The sequence below is a fragment of the Octopus sinensis genome, linkage group LG7, assembly GCF_006345805.1.
Source record: "Octopus sinensis linkage group LG7, ASM634580v1, whole genome shotgun sequence".
NCBI lineage: Eukaryota > Metazoa > Mollusca > Cephalopoda > Octopoda > Octopodidae > Octopus > Octopus sinensis.
In genome coordinates, this window is record NC_043003.1 from 22332586 (window position 1) to 22355073 (window position 22488).

General features: G+C 36.6%; 1 protein-coding gene across 4 annotated transcripts in view; it reads left to right on the forward strand.

Moving 5' to 3' along the window:
* LOC115213887 (probable GPI-anchored adhesin-like protein PGA55) overlaps positions 1-22488 on the forward strand; it is a 190283-nt gene that overhangs the window by 142001 nt on the left and 25794 nt on the right. For 3 of the 4 annotated variants that reach the window (XM_036504631.1, XM_036504634.1, XM_036504632.1), the window contains one exon: positions 13722-13943. The exons of the other annotated variant lie outside the window; for it this stretch is intronic. In XM_036504631.1, the coding sequence (XP_036360524.1) occupies positions 13722-13943 (222 nt within the window). The remainder of the gene's footprint in view (positions 1-13721; positions 13944-22488) is intronic. 4 annotated transcript variants of the gene reach the window in all.

The window sequence follows — 22488 nt, forward strand, 5'->3', positions numbered from 1 at the left end:
TATAATCTCACTCGGTTTGACAGGTCTTTTCAAGCACGATATATCACCAAAGGTCTTGGTCACCTGTCACTGCCTCCATGAGCCTCAACCCTCAAGCAGTGCTTTTTACACGTCACCAGCACAGATGCCGGTCAAATAGCACTGGCATTGGTCACAGCTGTGATTTCACTTGGCTTGACAATATATGCATTTTTAATGTATTGACTTAAACTTCTGTGCATCTTAAACTTCTCTTTTTTGTCAAGGTACAATTTAGAGAAAATAAAAGAAAATTTTGATGTACTTTGTACATAGTTTAAAACTGATTTAAAAAAAAAAGGTGTTGTTTATACATTTTTGTTCATTAACCCGTTCATTACCAACTCGGCTGAAACTGCCTCTGGCTCTGAGTACAAATGTCTTGTTTTCATAAGTTTTGAATTAAAAGCTTCCACCATACCTTAATCACAATTTATGTTCCTAATACAAGCTGAATGGTAACTAAGTTATTTTACAAAATTCTTTGTTATATTTAAAGTAATTGAAAGAAACACAGCATCTCAAAATAAATACAGTAACGAAAGGGTTAATTTAAACTAAGTATTAATTTAATTTAAACTAAGTATTAAGATCTTATTTCTCTGTTTAGTAAGTAGAACAGAAGCATAGAATATACAGATATATAATTTGTATTTTGTATACTCTTTTGAGGTGCATGTGTGTGTATTCCTCTGCATTGGATTACTATGTGGTATGATAGCCAGGTCCACTAGAAGAGCTTTCTGTGATTGCCTCGGGATTCTATGACTCTATATATTGCACTACAACACTACAAATTTATATATGTGTATATGTATGTATATGATGAATGAAACATATCACAGATTAGTTTATTCATGTTTGAATCTGTTGGAACATATTATGAATAAATATGCAAGTCATTGTTTTGATTCTTGCTGTTCACGATGCATATGATTATTTATTAAGGGTTGCCAATTAGCAACATGTATCAGCAAAAAAATTGTTTTGCTGAAGTTATGAACAAGAGCTTTGGTATGATAAATCTAAACAAGAGACCTTCACACTGGTTTGGTTACATATCTGCGACTTTAGCAGTTCGGCAAAAGAGTCTGATAGAATAAGTACCAGATGTTAAAAAAAAAAATGCAAGAACGAAGGTGGATTTGTTCAGCTAAACCCTTCAAGGCAGCGCTCCAGCAGGGCCACAGTCCAATGACTTGAACTAGTAAAAGAAATATGTAACTGTGAACTCTAGTACCAGCAGATTCATGATCCCAGCCATGACGAGCCCATTTATTTTCAGATACATATTCAAGACTGCATTGCAATGTGTCCTTTTAATTTTTAAATGGCAAAATGTAGTTTGATGTGAACTTAGTTGCTATTTCTTGTAAGTAACATGGTCATGTGCCCCCCCCCCAACTTCTTGTTAGTACATAATAATGAGGTTGTTTAGCTCTAAGTCAACCCTGATTTAGCAGATCTGTGATTAAGGGCATTACAGTCAGGATAAAATATTGGTTTCATATTTTGGCACAAGGCCAGCAATTTTGGGGGAGTGGGTAAGTCAATTAGATCAACCCCTATGATCAACTGGTACTTATTTTATTGCCCCTGAAAGGATGAAAGACCAAGTCAACCTTGGTGGAATTTGAACTCAGAACTTAAATACAAATGAAATGCTGGCATGTTGACAATTCTGCCAGTTCTCTACCCACCAGGATCAAATATTAGCTTATGTTTCCTGCTTTTGTTTTGAGACAGTAACATGTGATTGAAGGAAGATTTGGCTACTATTTCATGCAAGTCAAATGATCATGTAGGGGCCCTGACATTAGTTTGTACTGATAGTGATGATGCTGGGAAACCCTTGGAGTAATAGCTATGATGATGATGACAACGGTGTTTGTGGTGGTGGTGATGTTGTTGATGACAGAATGATGATAGAGGTGACAGTGGTGAAGATTTGACAGTGGTGACAGTAGTGATGACGGTTGTGACAATTGATGATGACGGAAGTGGTGACAGTGATGGTTTCATTTTTTTTCTTATGTTTCCTTTTTATGCCAAACAACACTGATGTCGAACAATGCAAAATTGACAGCAACAAATAAAATACCACCACCACAACAACAACAGCTGTATCAACAACAACAACTAGGTCAACACTAGCAATAACAACAACAACATCATCATGTACTACAATAGTAACTTCCCAGACTTAATAAGCCATTGTCTACTGCCAATCTATTAACAGCCGCTGTGCTTTTTTCTCAAGTCTGATCCATTGATGAGGTCTTGGGAATTTGGATTTTTATTTCTGAATCAAATTTTTTTTCTTTAATGCCAAAACCTATTCATTCCCTCATCTTCATTATCCAGCTCTTATACTTGTGCTGATCCCCTCCTCCACCTCCTACTTTCCACCTGTGGCTGGGTACCCCTCACACAATCACTGCCCTACCACCCTACCTTGTTTATCTGGAATGTTAGGTTTGTAGCCTCTGGTGGGTGTGATGGTTGAATTTCTTTCTGAAAACCGGTCTGAAAGGTTTTATGACTAGACTGACATACAATTGGATATAAATACTGGTACACACACACACACAAGCATATGTATGTAGACTCAGGCATACATATATACATTCATACATATACACATACATATATGTCTGTAGATACATACATACATACATACATACATATATAGATTCACATACATATGTTGAGAAACGCACATACTTATACATGTATATATGTACAAACACACACATACACACTGATAAAAAAATACATGCATACTTAACCATATATACATATATAGACAATAGTAATAAACACATGCACATACACACACACACACATATATAGACATACATCCACACACTGACATGGGTAAATACTGATGTACGCACCCCTGTAGGCAAATGCCGAAAAACACCTACAACAGCTCACATATAAATACAGGCAAACACATACAAATGACCATCTCAAACAGTAGATGTGCACGCATGTGCACACACACACCTTGACATATTTTCATGCACACACACACACACCACACACACACAAGCATATGTATGTAGACTCAGGCATACATATATACATTCATACATATACACATACATATATGTCTGTAGATACATACATACATACATACATACATACATATATAGATTCACATACATATGTTGAGAACGCACATACTTATACATGTATATATGTACAAACACACACATACACACTGATAAAAAAATACATGCATACTTAACCATATATACATATATAGACAATAGTAATAAACACATGCACATACACACACACACACATATATAGACATACATCCACACACTGACATGGGTAAATACTGATGTACGCACCCCTGTAGGCAAATGCCGAAAAACACCTACAACAGCTCACATATAAATACAGGCAAACACATACAAATGACCATCTCAAACAGTAGATGTGCACGCATGTGCACACACACACCTTGACATATTTTCATGCACACACACACACACACACACACACACACACACATATACTTCCCCATATGCACAAATGCATACACAGATGCTTGTGGGCACAAAAGCACACACGTGAAGGTAAACATTTTTACACACCCACACACACAGAAATAGGTGCACACTACACCTGAGAGAACCTGCCTACATCCACATTCCCTTCCTTCTGAAATAAACAAACATATATAATAATAGGTGAGGAGTGGATTTTATGATATAGTGTGTGTGTGTGTGTATATATATATATATATATTATATATATATATATACACACACACACATATACATACACACATTTGTTTTTGCCATTTTTGGCCAATTTCCTCTATCTTTCATTAAGTCTTAGTTTGTCTCTTTCTTTCTCTCTCTCCCTTTCCTCTTTCTCTCTCTCTCTTTCCTCTTTCTCTCTCTCTCTTTCCTTTCTCTCTCTCTCTTTCCTCTTTCTCTCTCTCTCTTACTCTCAGTTTGTTTCACTTTCTATCTTTCTCTTGTTCTTATTTTGTAATTTGTAATTCTTTTTCATGTTGCTTTCTTACTTTATTTTCTCAGTCTTATTGTAGCTTGTGTGTGTGTGTGATGTATGTGTAACTGTGTATGTGTCTCTATGTATATTTGCAGGAATATTTCGGGTGTGTGTGTGTGTATGAGAGTGACAAAATGAATTGTATAAGAAATGCTTTTTATAGAGAATCTAAGTAAAAGAAAAACAAACCCCCCCAAAAATCTCTCCTGCCCCATCACCTCTACCACCTGTACATACCACCACATCTACCTGCCTCCACCACCATCACCACACCATTAAATCTGCCACCACCTTCATCTCTACATCTGTCACCATCTCTACTACCATCTTGACCACCACCATCACCATGAAATCATTACATTCACCACCATCACCACTACTTCATCTATCACCATCTCTACTACCATCTTGACCTCTGCCATGACCACAATGCCATTACATCTGCTACCACCATCACCACCATCTTATTTCTTTACTGCCCACAAGGGGCTAAACATAGAGGGGACAAACAAGGACAGACAAATGGATTAAGTTGATTATATCAACCCCAGTGTGTAACTGGTACTTATTTAATCAATCCCGAAAGGATGAAAGGCAAAGTTGACCTCGGCGGAATTTGAACTCAGAATGTAGGGGCAGACAAAATACCGCTAAGCATTTGCCCAGCGTGCTAACGATTCTGCCAGCTCGCCACCTTTATCATCACCACCATCTGTCACCCTCTCTACTTCCATTTTGATCATCTCAGCTGTGGTGACCAGCATAAGACCACCACCATCATGACCACAACAACCACAACACCACCATAATCTCTGAGCACTTCTACCTACAAGACATCACCATCATTATCACTACAGCCAGAACCAGTAAACCTCTACCTCACCACCACCACCACTACTAGAGATACCACTGATACACTTTCATCATTACCATCACAACTACAACTAATGTGCATTTGCTCACTACCACCATGATGAGTACCAGTGCACCTCTCCCATCACTGCCATCATCAGTATCATTACCATACCACTATAGCTACCACTACTACTACCTCTGGCTCACCATCCTGTCACTGCAACCACCAGTACTACCAACATCATTACTACCATAGCTACCACTCCCATTACTACTACCTGTACATTTCCACTGTCGCTACCATCCTGTCTACCAGCAGTAAGGAGGAGCCAGTAAGGGAACCTTTATATTGTTGGGTAGTTTGCTAGAAATAGCAGCTATACTTTACTGCCTTAGAAAATGGATATGCTGTTTAATGTTTTGAGGCATGCACAATAAAATGCACATTAAAAAATGAATAGCAAAAAAAAAAAAAAAAACAGGATGATCATGGTCGGAATGTCTTTGATCATCGGTTTGCTTAAAGAAGGCAGATCTGAGGCTAAATGTCAGCCACCACCATCACATCTTTGACACTTGTGTTGGCTCACTTTTAATCAGGTTACTGTTTGTCTTGCTTTTTTCTTTCCTAATATGTAGCTTTGTCTTTCATTCATTTCTGATGTACCTGGCATCCTAGTACAGTGGATGGACCATCAAATTGTGACTTGCTGTCTAATATGACTCATTCAATCATATTATTCTTTAGATACGAATCTTTCATTTTTGCAATTGAGTAATTCTTTTGACCTCTTTCTTTCTCTACACAGACACTGCCCAAACCTCCATGATTCCAAACTGTTGAATTTGTCTGTTTAGGCCAATGATGTGATATTACTTGATCTGCTAAGATTAGCAACCAAATTTCTCTTAAATCACAACAGTTGTGGCTGTGTGGTGAGAAGCTTGCTTCCCAACCACATGGTTCCGGGCTCAGTCCCACTCTGTGGCACCTTGGGAAAGTGTCTTCTACTATAGCCTCAGGCTGACCAAAGCCTTGTGAGTGGATTTGGTAGACGGAAACTGAAAGAAGCCCGTCGTGTGTGTGTGTGTGTATAATATATATGTATGTATTTATATGTATGTGTATGTATATATGTGTATGTATGAATGTGTATGTATATGTATGCCTATGTGTATGTATATACATATGTATATATATATATATGTATACATGTCCTTATGTGTGTGTATCTGTGTTTGTCCCCACTGCCATCGCTTGACAACCAATGCCGGTGTGTTTATGTCCCTGTGACCTAGTGGTTCGTCAAAAGAAACCAATAGAATAAGTACTAGGCTTGCAAAAAATAAGTCCTGGGGTTGATTTCTTCAACTAAAACCCTTGAGGGTGGTGCTCCAGCATGGCTGCAGTCAAATGACTGAAATGAGCGAAAGAATGAAAGAATACACGTACATGGAGTTCATTTTTTAATCTATTGCGTAGAAAGAAAGGCTGTTGCAAGTTGGAGTACTGTTGGTCATAGATTTGCTTAATACAGAAGTGAGCTGGGTTGAAATACAAGAGCAAGAACAAATATTTAATTTCTTTTTATCATTGGGTGGTGGCTGAAAGGAAATTGTAAATATTACTTCATATATATAAATAAATAAATAAACACAGACATGTATATATATATATATATATATATATATATATATATATATACATATATATATATATATATATATGTGTGTGTGTGTATAAATTAGAAAAAACACCTTTTATCAATTCAAAATGAACAATTAAATTACACCATCTAGAAAATTACATATAATAGAAATATTAAATATAAAATAACAATAATATACCAATGATTAAGTAAAGTGCAAAATAATAAATAAAACATATATATTTGGTAGATTATTATTTTGCACTTTACTTAATCATTGGTATATTATTGTTATTTTATATTTACTATTTCTATTATATGTAATTTTCTAGATGGTGTAATTTAATCGTTCATTTTGAATTGATAAAAGGTGCTTTTTTTCTAATTTTTATATATATATATATATATAAATATATATTATATTTTGTGAAATTTGATTTAGTATTTCTAAATTGAAGTTTTCCCTGTAAGTTAGGAATAATATTCCCTCAAATTATTATTATATATATATATATATATATATATTTATAAACACAGACGTGCACGCACACACACATGCACACATTCACTGCTGGTATAGCTGTGTAGTTTAAAAGTTTCCTTCCAGACTACATGGCTTTGAGTTCAATCCTGCTGCTTGACATCTTGGGCATGTTATCTTCCACTATAGCCCCGAGCCCACCAAAGCCTTATGAGTGGATTTAGCGGATGAAAACTGACAAAAGCCCATTGTGTGTGTGTGTGTGTGTGGTGTGTGTGTGTGTGCTTGTGCCCTTGATTTGACATCTCAGGATAGTTGTAAGCATCAATGCATGGTGCACCTCTGCAAACCTGAGATGTGTTCAGTCTATCAGATGGTATTGATGAATGGCTGTTACATCCACTTAGCCGTGATGTGGAGGCATTCATTTTTGTTATTTCAGTGTTTAGCTTGTTTATGAAAGGTGTTTTTTTTCTTATTATAGCATTGGAAATCGATTGTGTGAAATATATACTGTTGTGTTTTAGTATCAGAAGATTGAAACAATTGCGCTGGCAGAATTGGTAGAGCGTCAGAAAAAATACTCTAGTATTTCTTTTTACTCTTTATGTGCTGAGTTCATATTCAACTGGAGTCAACTTTGCTGTTTATCCCTTTGGGGCTGATCAAATAAGGTACCGGTGAAGTACTGGGGTTGATGATATTGACTAAAACCCTCCCCTGAATGTTGTTGGCCTTACACCTAAATGAGAAACTTATTATTTTTATTAGTTGAGTGACAAGCTGGTAGAGTCATTAGCACGCTGGGCAAAATGCTTAGTGGTATTTTGTCCGACTTTGTTCTGAATCCAAATGCCGCCAGGATTGACTTTGCCTTTCATCCTCCAGGGGTGATAAAATAAATATCAGTTGAGCTCTGGGGCCAATGAAATTGACCTACCCCTTACTCACCAAATTTCAGGCCTTGTGCCAAAACACAAAAGGATTAATTCTGCCGAGGTTGACTTTGCCTTTCATCCTTTCAGGATCAATAAAATAAGTACCAGTGAAACACTGGGGTTAATGTAATCAACTTGTCCCGTCCCTCAACCTTTTAGGCTTTGTACCTTTAGTAGAAAGGATTATTATTATTATTATGAAGGTGGCAAGCTGGCAGAAACATTAGCACACCAGACAAAATGCCTAGCAGTATTTTGCCTGTTGCTACGTTCTGAGTTCAAATTCTACTGAGGTTGATTTTTGCTTTTCATCATTTCGGGGTCGATAAATTAAGTACCAGTTGATTACTGGGGTTGATCAAATCGACTGGCCCCACTCCCCCCAAAATTTCAGGCCTTGTGCCTATAGTAGAAAGGATTATTATTGATTGATTGAGAGAGCAGTGCATGCCATCATAGTGACACTGGAGTAAAATATACGAAGCCCAGTATACCTATCATGACTACCCGTCTGATAAGGGTCTACCAGGCACATGCATCCCAACTATGTGTGCGTGACATGGTGATCTCATATCAAGATAAACAATGTATGACCTTGCAGGTGGGTCCCAGTTAGAATTTTCTTCAGGTCGAGTAGCCCATCCTGCTCAAAACGTCTCTGAATAAGGGTTGTTTAAGGATGTTGAACGAACCACCCATGTTTCCATAGGTGAATTATTCAAACCCAAAGGAATTCCTCTCAGCATATGGCTATGATGCTCCTCCACTGCTTCTGCTCGTGATCAGAGATGCACATATTGTCAGCCACTAAGGGACATGCTCAACTGATTAAGGTCAAGCAACTGACAAGCAGATCTGTGGTACTGAGCAGAATGTTTGCTGTAGTCTATCTTTTACTATTATTATTACTATTTAGGTGAACCATAGACATGCAGAATCGAGTGACAAAAATATTTTCTGCTTCCTTAGTTACAACCCTTTCAAATCCGGCTACAGTTGACTTTGTCTTTCAATCTTCTAAGGTTGTTAAAATAAAGTACCAACGAAATACTGGTGTCCATCTAACTTGTCTGTTCCCTTGTTTCCTCCCCAACACCTCTGCTTCAAAATTTCCAGCCTTGTTCCAAAGTTAAGAATCAATATTTAAGAATTCCTGTTGTATTGTTGGTTGCATTATGAGAATTTCTCTGTTGGTTTCTATAGCGATACTTTTCTCGAGGGTAATTTCTCAAACTGAACACCACTTTCTACAAATCCAATTACCCTCCCCACCCACCTCATCCTACTCCTCATAAACCTACGTTCATTTAGTTGATGTTTCCATAAGCAATTGGACATTTCTGTTGTTTCTTTCTTTTACTTTTTCTTTTACAGATTTAATGCTTTTATCCATTACTTCATCCATCCGTGTGTGTGTGTGTGTGTGAGAGCGTGTATTTGTATATACTTCTATATATGTGTGTGTATGAGTATATTTGTGTGTATGTATGTACATATGTGTGAGTATATTTGTTTGTGTGTGTGTGTGTGTGTGTGTATATATATATGTACATCTGTGTGTGTCAGTATATTTGTGTGTGTATGTATATGTACATGTGTGTTGAGTATATTTGTGTATGCACATGTTGAGTATATTTGTGTGTATGTATGTATGTATGTACATATGTGTATGTGAGTATATTTGTATGTATGTACATGTGTATTTGTGTATATTTATGTACATATATGTATGTGTTAATATTTGTGTGTATGTGCATATGCATCCATGTGCATGTATTTCTCATTTCTTACACTCATTCTGTCTGTCTGTCTTTCTGTCTCTTCCTCTCTTCTCTCTCTCTCTCTCTCTCTCCTCTCTCTCTCTCTCTCTCTCTCTCTCTCTCTCTCCATGATTTAACAGCATGCACCCTAAAACACCTGTCTTGTCTGTTCCTTTTGATTTTATTTCATTGCTCATAGGTGCATGTTTTGTGCAGAAAGACCTTAATATTCTCATCTACACCACCCACTACTCTTCTTTCTCTCTAACTGTCTTTACAAATCCCTTTTCCCTCTCACCTTTTCCTTACCCTTTCTATAGTTCAACTCCACCTCCAACCCTTTTTATCTCTTTATTGGCATGCTATTAAAAAAAAAAAAAAATTAATTTGTTTGTCCCTTAATTAATATAAAGATATTTGTTTCTTTTGAAATAGCTAATTAAAGAAAACAACAATACAAAATAATATAAACATAAAACAAGAAAACCAAAAACAAACAAACAACAACAAAAACCAAATATGGCTTATTTCAAGAATTTCTAGCATGGCTTATTTCAAATTTAGTTGTCTTGGCAATTTTGCTAGGAGATCTTGGCGGTAACAACAGCAGTAGCAGCAGCAACAGCAGCAGCATGTGAAGAAAGAATATACAGCAATATTATTAATTAATTGTTGCCTGCGTTTTCAGGATTCCTTCAGATGACAGGTCCATATTTTATTTTATCAAGGAAGGGAAACAAAAGCAAAACAAAACATAATAAATAAAAAAAAATATCATGAAACCACAACCAAGAAGTAACTCTTGTTTTCTGATAAGAGAAACTGTTGAAATCCTATACTACTACTACTGGTGTTGTGGTGGTGGTAGTTGTAGTAATGCAATAGTAACTGCTTCTGCAAACGCTGATGGTTTCATACATTAGCAAATTGAACTCCTCAGGTTTGTCGAGCTGGCAAAGGAGCTGCTAAAATACTTGCTCGACTTGTTAAAAATAGCAATGAAATCTCTCTCAAATTACATCCCCACTGTCTTGAAAAGTGATAGAGGCATTTAGATGTTGTAGTTTTAGATGTGCTATGCCAAAGTAAAAGATGGAATGGTCATATCTGGAATGCTTTTGATCACAGGTCTGATAATTTGAAACCTCCCACCCCACATGATGGCTCAGAAATCTCTCTCAAATTACATCTTCACTGTCTTGAAAAGGGATGGATGCATTTAGATGTTGCAGTTTTAGATGTGCTATGCCAAAGTAAAAGATGGAACTGCCAATCAAGAGCTGGATTTCCTGAGGTAGTCAGATTTGTTTTCAACTTTGTTCAGTTATATTCTGTGACAACACTGGTATAAAAAGTGTATCTTCGCTTGTCCTTCTTTTGGACACTATCAATGATGTGAGAGGAGACCTGCCACAGGAGCAACCGTTGACTTTCCATAACAACAGTGCCCAGACCTGTGTACCAGAGAGGACCCAGTTGTCTCACAACTCCACCAACACAGAACTGAAGCAATATGACCTCACAACACACAGTTGATGGTTGCTAAAGAAGAAGAACAACAACAGTAACTAGCCATAATATGGTATAACTAACAGAACTGAACAACTGACTCCATGAACAAACTTCTCTACAGTTGTTTTTATCTAACTCCAGGTCAATCCTGATTCAGCTGACCTATGATTAAAAAGTATTCCAACTATGATCATTCCATTAAAAATTTTTCGAGCAATAGTATATCACAGACTGTATTATTCAATGTATCCTATTAATGTGGTAGGTGTTGCTTGATGGAGATTTGATTGTTATTTCTAGAGGGCTGAGCAACCACATAAAGGTTTTCTTCTTCACTGGTTTTTCTTGGTTAAAACAATAGGGTGTAATCTGAGGGATTTTTGGCTGCTATATCTAGGAGGTTCCTGGTCTGGTTTTTGTTTTTAACTTGAGGTTAAATAGTTTGATGTGGCCTTCACTATTCTCTAAGAAACCTTACACATATGCACACACACACACACACGCGCATGCACATGTATATAGACATACACATGGACAGTATATTTCTCTTTCAAGGAATGATCTCCGTTTGAACAGCATATATAATTATCCTTTTTTTCTATAGGCACAAGGTTGGAAATTTTGAGGGATCAGGGAAGTCAGTTACACTGTCCCAGTGCTCAACTTTGTACTTATTTTATCAACCCTGAAAAGATGAAAAGCAAAATCAATCTTTGCGGCATTTGACCTCAGAATGCAAAGATGGATGAAATACCACTAAACATTTTGTCCAGCATGCTAGCAAGTCTTCTAGCTTGCTGCCATAAACAACATATATAAAAGATAAAAGCTGACACATGAAAGAGAACCATATTATCTCTGATACTCTTTCATTTCTTATTACAGCATTGGATAAAATGCCTTGTGATATTTGTTCCCACACTCTGTGTTCTGGGTTCAAATTCCACCAAGGTCAGCTTTGTTTCTCATTATTTCAGAGTTGATAATAAAAGTACTAATCCAGAGTAGTGCATTGGTGGAACTATTTCTTATGTAGTTGGCATGAGGAAGGTCATCCAACCATAGAAAGCAAGCCAGATCAGACTGGAATCTAGTGCAGCTCCCCTGCTTGTCAGCTCTTGTTAAACCATCCAACTCATGCCAGCATGAAAAAAAACAAAAAACTTTAAATGATGATGATTTAGAAGGTTGGGTGAGAGACATTGTGGTATCTGGTCTCTAATCTGGCTCTTTGCACCATGACAGCAATACCTATGACGACACTTGTTTGTTGAGATAAGCATTAGTATCATGAATAAGACCAGAGCATAACTTGGTTTCCATGGTGTATAACTGACTGCAGTTACAGTAATGCACCCCTGAACAAGATGCTGGTCTGTTGCAGAGCCATCCTAATAACATGATAGGCCCCTGGGCAAATCAATGTGCTGGGATCTTCACAAAAAATGCACGTCCATGTACAGATGTGGAAATCCTTGAGCCTCTCTAGGACCCATAAAACCGGAACTTAACCTTGTTTCCATGATGTATAACTGACTGCTGTTACAGCCTTCACCCCCCCCCCCCTGAATGAGATGCTAGTCTGTTGCAAGGCCATTTTAACAGCATGATAGGCCCCTGGGCAAATCTATGTGCTGCGGCCTATTGTATTTATTTACTGTCAGCTGGACACAATATACATAAATCTAAATTGGGCTTCCAGATCTGCTAGGTCTCTGGGCAAATCAATGCACTGGGCCCTATAGTATATATTTATTAACAGTAAACAACAGCATACATAGATTAGAATGGGAGCCCTAGGATCCTGAGGCCTTTGGGCAAATTGATGCCCGGGAACCCTATAGTATATATTTATTGATAGTGTTATGGTATACATAGATTAGAATTAGGCCCCTACTGGTCATGGAATTGAGATCACAATCTTACAATTGAGTTTAACATTTTACCACTATGAGATGTGTTTAGAAGGAGGTCCTACAATAGTTTAAAATGTGTACACACACACACACACACACCTGTACATACATTATACACACACAAACACACATGCCCCCACACACAAACTCAATTATGACTTCTTCCCTGCTTGCATTTTCCCCTGTAGTTATTAACTCAAAAAGATATTTGGGCTGGTCATTTACTGCCACAGTCTTGACCGTCTTGGATACACTTCATAGCATATGATCTCCATGTCCTTTTTCCCCTGACTAACTTATTAAAACAAAATAAGACTAAAAATGAAAAAATAATAAACAAACACATTACTAAACTTACCAATAAAAGAAACAAATACAAAAGAACAAAAATATGGCAAACGTGGTTTTTTTTTTTGTTCTGGGTTTCCTTTTTTTCTCTATTTTTCAAATTTGTATGCCCCTTCCGCATGTTACTCCTTGGTTTTGTGTTCGTCCCCACCAATACTCTTATGGTCAGCTGCCCCCCGTTTTTCTGTTTCTAGTTCTCTCTTTGTTTTCAGATACGATTCAAGTAGTAGTTCTGAAGAATCCAGTTCGGACAGCATAGACTTGGAAGAGTCTGGCTCTTTGAGTGGAAGCAGCAGCAGTAGCAGCAGCAGCAGCTTTGAGGAGGGTTCATATGATGGGAGGCAGGGAAACATTATTTATAGCTGTAAAGATGATGAGGCAATTGCCCGTGGTGTGCCTGGCGCGAAGATGTTCGATCAGAACATTCGTGAGACGTAAGTAATAAATAAGAAAAAATGTAAAAAAAAAGATAAAAAGAGGAGGGGAAAGAAAGAGATTGAGAAATGACAAGAGAAAATGTAATGTAAAATATAAAGAATTTAATTGGGTTCACAAGATGGAGGTTAAATCGCAATTTGGAAGTGACAGAATTTGAGGTGGACATTTGATGTATTGAAGAGATAGAAGTTTTTTGTGGTGAATGTTTTTTTTTTTTTCGCTTTTGGATTTGCTTTGCAGGATTCTTTATATGAGTGTGTGTGTTGAAGCATATTCTGTTGTGTCTGGGGAGAGTCATTTTCTTTTTGTGCCTTATAATGTAACACACCCACCGGTAAAATTTCCACTTATTTCCTATTTTTATTTTCCTAAAATTTTCGTTGCGGCTTACAACCTTTTCAATAGTCTTGACTCTTGAAAAGGTTGCAAGAGGCAATGAAAATTTTAGGAAAATAAAAATAGGAAATAAGTGGAAATAAAGCACAAAAAGAAAATGACTCCCCAGACAAAACAGAATATTTTTTTTTAAAGGAAAGATGAAATAAAAGGTTTTGTGAGATGTGGTGAGATAATTCATGGAATGAATTAGGCCATGTGAGATGAAATGTGATGTTTCTGTTGCAATGGAAATGGATTAGGCATGAGATGATGAGATGTAACGGGAATGGATTTGGTGGATGAGATGTGTTGAGAAATGTGACAAAATAAGGTATGAAGAGAAGTTTGGTAAAGTATTGTGGCATGTGGAAAAATATGAAATGATGTGGTTTGTGGGAAAAGTGACAACTTGGTTATGGTGTGTGGCAGATGATGATAAAATGAAAATGATGTGGTGAGTGGAAAAAAGGAAATAAAAGGATTGGTGTTTGGGAAAAGGTGACGAAATGATGTGGTGTGTGGAAAATGTGATAATATATATTTTGTGATAAAATATGAAATACTGTGGAGCATGGGAGAGTGTGATAAAATGATATGTGGGAAGAGGTGATAAAATGATGTGGTGTGTGGAAAAAGGGTAACAAAAGGAATGGTTTTTTGGGAAAAGGTGATGAAATGTGGTGTGTAGAAAATGTGATAAGATAATAGCGTGTGGAAAAATATAAAACCCATATAGTTTGTGGAAAAAGGTGAAAAATGATGTGGTGTGTGGAAAAAATGTTAAGAAAATGTGATGCAGAGCAAAATGTGGTGTGTTGAGAAAGAATGATAAAATGTAATGGCTGATTAACCCTTTATCTGTCTAAAGTATTTTCATCAGTTTGTCCTGAATGTTTGTTCTTGTTTCATACGTTCCAAGTAACATAACGCTTTCCTTTCATAAGTCCCATGTAACTCTGACGATTGAAAAAACATTGGGAATATATAGCATATATGAAGCATGGATGCCAGAGAGATATGTCCTCTGTGTCACATGTGGTACACAGGACAAGCAAAAGGTTAAAGTAGGAGTAAGTTGAAAGAGGTGATTAAAATGAGGGGGTCAAGGGGAGGCGAAACTGAGGTGTTGTTATAAAAGGAAATATGTGATAAACTGAGGTTAAAATGAAAGATATAATTGTTACAATTATACCTTTTAGCATTTAATGATAGAATCTGCAGGATATAGGACAAAATGATATAAGTGGTGATCCAAGAGGCTTCTGAGCATGGTTGTGTATATAGATCAGGTTCAAATTTGAACTAGCTGATCCAGCCTCACTGCACTTGTTTAATCATCCTTTGCATATCAACCTGCTTGAAACCACTCTTAGTTCTATGATGCATATTTTCCTTTTTACAAAGTATTTAAAGTGAGCTAAATTAAAACCTTCCATCAAAATTTTGTGTTAAGTTATGTTCCAAACACCAGCTTAATAATGACAGAATTTTTATAAATTCTTCATTATTTTTCAAAATAAACTGAATCAAATGGGATGTATTACATCAGAAATATGGTGCCAAAAGAGTTAAGCTCTGATTGAATTGACCATAATCCCATTTATATTTATTTGCTATTTTTGTTTTGTAATATCCAAGGCCTCATTAACCAATATTCATTATTTTTATTTAAGCTGTTTGCTCTCTCTGTAATGTAGGTCATCGACAGCTTTTCTCTATTTGATTCTGGGCTGTTCTTAAGGTGTGGCCTATCCACTCTCACTTGCTCTCCCTGAGGGAAGGCCTCTCTCTCCTGGATCTTGTGGGTTTTGAATTGTCATCGATGCTTCTGTAACTTTGCTTTTTAGTAGGTAGGGCTGTTGGCCCTATGAAAACACATTTTTACTTTCGGAATGAGGTGGTTCAAATTCATCTGGCCTCTATCCATTGACCTGTCTGATGTGGGAGGTCCTGCCAAGATCTTGCACTACATTGGTACAGCTCTCTGGGTTCATCAATTCATTTAAGCTACCTCACTGCAACAAAGTTTGAACCTTGTGGTTGCACATTAACCAATATACCCCCTTACCTCATTTGTTTTTGTTTTTAGATCCTAAGGTGTGATTTGGCTGCCATATCTAGTAGGCTGACTGGTTGTTTAGAAGTTTCCTTTGTTGGCTTGTTTTCAGTGAAATGCATGAGATGTAGTCAGCAAGGCCCACTCTGTATGGAGTTGAGGGAAGGGACAATGCTTTGCCAAAGTTACAATACATCAAACTATGATATTATTGTTTTCTCTTTCTTTCTTTCCTTCTTTCTCTTTGTCACTTTTGCTTTCCTTCCCCTCCCCCACTCTTGTCTATATTCTTTTCTCCCTCTGGTTCTGTCTTTGCATTACTTTTCATTCTTCTGTTAGTCTTTCTTCTTCTCTCTTCCACAAATGCATTTTCAGTATCGTTTTTTTGTTTCTCTTTCACTCTTCTTGCTCTCTCTTTCATTCTCTGTTTTCCTTTACTTCTCCCCTTTTCCCTCTCTGTCGCTTTGTCTCTTTCTTTTCTTCACACTCCCTCTTTGTCTCCTTTCTATCTCTTTTACACACTCCCTCTTCTTCTATATCCAATGCAGTTCTTGTCTTAGTTTTTGTATGTTCGAGATGAATATAGGGCTGTGTGTGTATGAGAGAGAGATCATGCATGTGTGTGTGTGTTATGGATGTCATTGTATATGTATGGATGTGTGTTATCAATGTGTGTGTATGTATATCAATGTCTTTGTGTATTGAAGATGTGTGTGTGTGCATATATATTTAATGTGTTATAAATGCATGTATGTTTATATTGTAGGTGTATATTTGTGCATTACTGATGTATATGTCTGTGTTGTGGATGTATATACGATGGTGTTTGTCTTATAGAAGAATGTGTGTGTGTATTCGTATATATCTGCATGTGTGTTAATGAGTCTAGGTATGTATGCATGTGTATATGTATATACGTTTTTTATGTTTTTCCTTATATGCTATTATGGTATTCACAATTTGTGTGAGTGTGTGTATTCATGCATATCTGCATGTGTGTTTATACAAGTGTCAGTATCTATGTATGCATGCCTATGTTGTTTTTGTGCTTGTACAGTATTCATGCGTATATATGCTGGTCTGTGATCCATGTGTGTGTGTGTGTGTGTGTGTATACTGTGTATGTATGTATGTATTCATACATATCTGCATGTGTTCATACAAGTCTGTATGTATGTTTGTGTGTATTTATGTATATCTGCATGTATGTTCATACAAGTCTGTATGTATGCATATATGTTGTCTGTGCTTGTATGGCATTCATGCGTGTATGTGTGTATATATATATATATATATGGGATCCATCTGTGTATGTATGTTTGTATTTATTTATTTATTTATTTATTTATTTATTTATTTATTTATTTATTTATTTATTTATTTATTTATTTATTTGTATGTGTTTGTGCACAATGTGTGTGCACATCTCTACTTCTCCCCCACTCCAGACCATTCCATTCCACTTACTCAGAATCTCCTATTCCCATCCTTTATGACCTTTCTCCTCCAGGTCTACATTCCCCAACACATGCACCTCACTGTCTCCACTCCAGCCTTCTTTCCCATTCTTCAATATCCAAGTACCTACCCCTCATAGCCTCTTCTACCTTCCACACTTCAGCTCATTCTCTTGGCATCACTTTAATTAAATTACATATTTCTCTGATATTTCCTTCACTTTTTGCACTAACACCAATGGTCAGTGGAGTTTTATTAAATTTTTTTTTTGTTGCTATTTTTTCTTTTTTTAAAAGTTTTAACACATTGCTGATATTTTGTGATTTCTCTTTGCTTGTGGGGCTTATTATCATCATAATTATTATTATCATTGAAATTGTTTTTGTTATTGCTATTTATTATCAGTATTTTGAGAAACGATTGTGATAATGTAAACATTATTATTTTATTTTATTTTAGAAACTATTATTATTATTATTTTTATTATTATTTGCTCCTGATTTATTCTTGACAGCTGCTGTGTATTCTTACCATTGATTTTCTTCAACAGCCAATCAATGGCCACTGAATCAATCTAAGCATAAATGGATTAATTGGTCAAGAAAAAAACAAAACAAAAAAAAAACAAAACAAAAAAAATAAAACAAAAACAGACGAAACAAAACCAAACAAAAATACAACAAAAGTTAAACAAAAGCACCTTTCCCAAATATCAACATACTAACTATAATCATAATATCATAGCCATCAACATAATAATGGTAATCAATTTTACTGTACTGCCACCACTACCATCACTCATTATCACTGCCATCATCTTTTACATTACCATGACCACCACCACCAACAACAACAACATCAACAAAAATACAATACTACTATAGTTGTAACCATCATCACCACCACTGCCACCGGTCATCATAATCATCATCATAACCAATGCTATCATGATTGTAATTGTAAGCACCACTGCTGCCACTACCACCACCACCACCACCACCCATCATAACCACTCCCATCATTATTTCTTTATTGCCCACAAGGGGCTAAACATAGAGGGGACAAACAAGGACAGACAAAGGGATTGTTGATTATATTGATCCCAGTGCATAACTGGTACTTAATTTATGGACTCCAAAAGGATGAAAGGCAAAGTTGACCTTTGGCGAAATTTTAACTCAGAACGTAGTGGCAGACAAAATACCTATTTCTTTACTACCCACAAGGGGCTAAACACAGAGAGGACAAACAAGGACAGACAAATGGATTAAGTCGATTATATCGACTCCAGTGTGTAACTGGTACTTATTTAATCGACTCTAAAAGGATGAAAGGCAAAGTCAACCTTGTCGGAATTTGAACTCAGAACGTAGCAGCAGACAAAATACCGCTAAGCATTTCACCCAGTGTGCTAACGTTTCTGCCAGCTTGCCGCCTTTCTCACCAACTCACTCCCATCATTACTGTTACTGCCACCACTAACGTTTGTGTGATTTGCTAGAAATGGTAGCTGAATTCTCACAAATCCACAATCCTACTTACTACCTTGAAAGATGAAAGGAGACATTTGATAAAGAAGCCCTAGTTGTACAAAGAAAAAATGGTCATGGTTGAGAATAATTTTCGTTATAGATCTGCTTGGTTACAGTTGACTTGGGACCAAGTAACAACAACAATAGTTTCATCATCATCATCATCATCACTACCACAGTCACTAGTCTGGTTTTTCCATGCTGGCATGGATTGGATTATTTTTCATGGCTCCCATAATCATGTGGACACAGCAACAGTGAAGACTGGCAACTTTTGTTGTTGGATACATCTTACAATGAAAGTTTAGTACTTTTTATAAGCTACTGGTAGCAGCAGATGTCCCATGTAACTTAGGAGAACTAAAGGGCCATCCTCTACCATGTATCAGTTCTTATTCAGAGTTATGGCTCCTCCTTAGTTAGTCCATGACATGACAGTATGTTCCACTAGTATGTACTATATTTTCTGGTTTATAATATGCATCAGTATTTAAGCCACAGGGCTGAATTTTTGGGGAAAATTTTGGTTTTATCTACACATTAAGCACACCGATGTTTAAAACTCACTGGTGTTCAAAGCACACTAGTGTTTAAAATGCATCGGTGTTTAAGGTGCACCTGTGTTTAAAGTGCACTGGTGTTTAAAAGACGTATAGAGCTATGGATCCACAGCTAGCTTTTTTGTTGTAGTGTATATAGTTTCAAAATGCCTTAACTATGAGATGTATTGTTATGATTTTATCTTACTATAATCAACAACAAACGCATTTTGTGAATATTTAAATCTTTATTAGATTAAAAATAACATTATCAAAACATGAAGGTTAAACAAAACAAATATGCTTTGTTTTCTTCAGGGCACCAATGTACTATAGCAGTAGTCTTTCACCTTGTTCACCGACCAACCTTTCCTCTGGAAAAAACCAGTGGAATCACTTGATCTCCATACACAAATTATTTTCCTCCAGAAACTTATAAAAAATACACACATTAGGTGCATCTTTCTATAAGCCACACACTTAATTTCCCAGGTAAAAAAAATAGCAGCTTATACACCAGAAAATATGGTACCACAGCTGGATATCCTACCTGTCATCCAACACTTTATAAAATATACTGGATATACTTTATTGTCCCATTAGCTCTAGAGCAGTTAATTCTCTGCTCTAATAAAGTTATTCAGTGTTACTGTCATTATAATCATTATTGGAGAAACATTCTTATGACAAAAACATAATTGTCACCTGTATGTGCCCCAGCATGGCCGTAGTCTAATGACTAAAACGGGTAAAAGAGAAGATACTAAATACATGCATGCTGTTAGAAGGCATAATGCTGTGAAATTTTTTTGAAATCAAATCTTTTCATAAATTTGTTGTGTTGAAGTATGACATAGTTGAGTGTAAAGCGCTTTATCACTGCAGTGATTCATAAGAATGGTAGATTGTTTCACCTTTGTTGAAGCTTGTCTATGCCATGCACTCAATTTGTCACCTGCTAAATCCTTTAGCATTTAAAATGGCCGTATCTGGTCTCTCACATCTGCCTACAGTGTCATTTTAAAAATGAACAGTCACACACCATCGAAATCTCAAAGCTACATGATGATACATAGTTAATTCAAAACAGTGTGAATAACTAAGCATTGCATTTGGTAAAGTAATCTGAATGTTAAAGGTTAAATGAAATTTGTGCTTCAAAATAAAGAAAATGGTGAATAAAAACATTCACTGGTATTGTGGAAGTTTACCAAGCTGTAGAAAAAAACTTGGTGTACACTACCAAAATAGCTTTAAACTAAAATCACCATCTGCATATACTAAATGTACGCACATCATTAAAAGGCATGAAACAGTGGAATTATTGGAGATAAAAGTTTCTTTGTAGATTTGTTGTGTTAAAAACACTATGTATATCAGAACGAGAAAACATCCTTGCTCTAGTGATTTATGAGAAAGACTGACCTATTTTCACCTTTCTTGAGACTTGTCAGTGCTGTGCACCTGATAGTCACCTGCTTAAACGAAATTCGTACAATGCATGCATTGATGTATATGCAGAGGAAATAGAATAAAACATTAGTGGAGGTGCATGGTTTAATGGTTAAGGTGTTGGGCTCATGATCATAAGATTGGCAAGACCAGGCAATGTTGTGTCACAAGGCCAAACATCCCTGAAAGTTTCATCTGAATCCATCCTGCAGTTCTTGAGGTATCTTGTCCACAGACAAACAAACATGACTGAAAACAATACCTCTGCCTTCGCTAAGGCAGAGGTAATAATAATATTCTGGAGGTGCATGGCTTAGTGGTTAGGGTGTTGCACTCATGATTGTTAGATTGTGGTTTCAATTCCTGGACTGAGTGATGCATTGTGTTCTTGAGCAAAACACTTCATTTTGTCTTGCTCCAGTCCACTCAGCTGGCAAAAATGAGTATTCCTGCAACAGACTGGTGACCTACCCAGGGGGGGAAAACATATACACCGCAAAAACCAGAAAACATGCCCTATAAGTCTATATGACTCAAGAAGGAGTTAGTGAATAAAATATTCACTGATATTGCAGAAGTCTGCTAGAATTGCGTATACTGAAAGAAAAATCATATATTCTGGTTTAGGTTAGAACGTAAAAAACCCTGAGTCTGAGCCAAGTTAATAGTGGAAACTGTGACAAAAAGCTTAGCCTGAAATGTCAAGATTTTCATATCACCCCACCACCCAAAATCTGGCATACAAGCTTAACAAAATTTGTAAAGTTCACTAGACTGTGATATTTTGCAATGCAGGTTATTTCTCTGTGTTGCATGATGGTTTTCATCCTGACTGTTTTAGGGTCTGATTGAAGCGTCACCTTACTGTGTAGCTTGGCTGTGTCTTCTGTACTACATCTCTCCATGTGCACACAGATGCATGAGATTTGGGTGGATGAGTGTGCACAGATTTTAGATAAGTGGATACACTTCCTGTTGCTGTTAATTACTGTGTTACAGTGAGGCCATGTGCAATTATATTGCACACCACACAAAACAAACAAACGACAGTGGAATAATGAGGGAACCTCAATATTGTTGCTTGATCTGCTAAGAAGTGCAGCACAATTGCCCTCATATAACATTA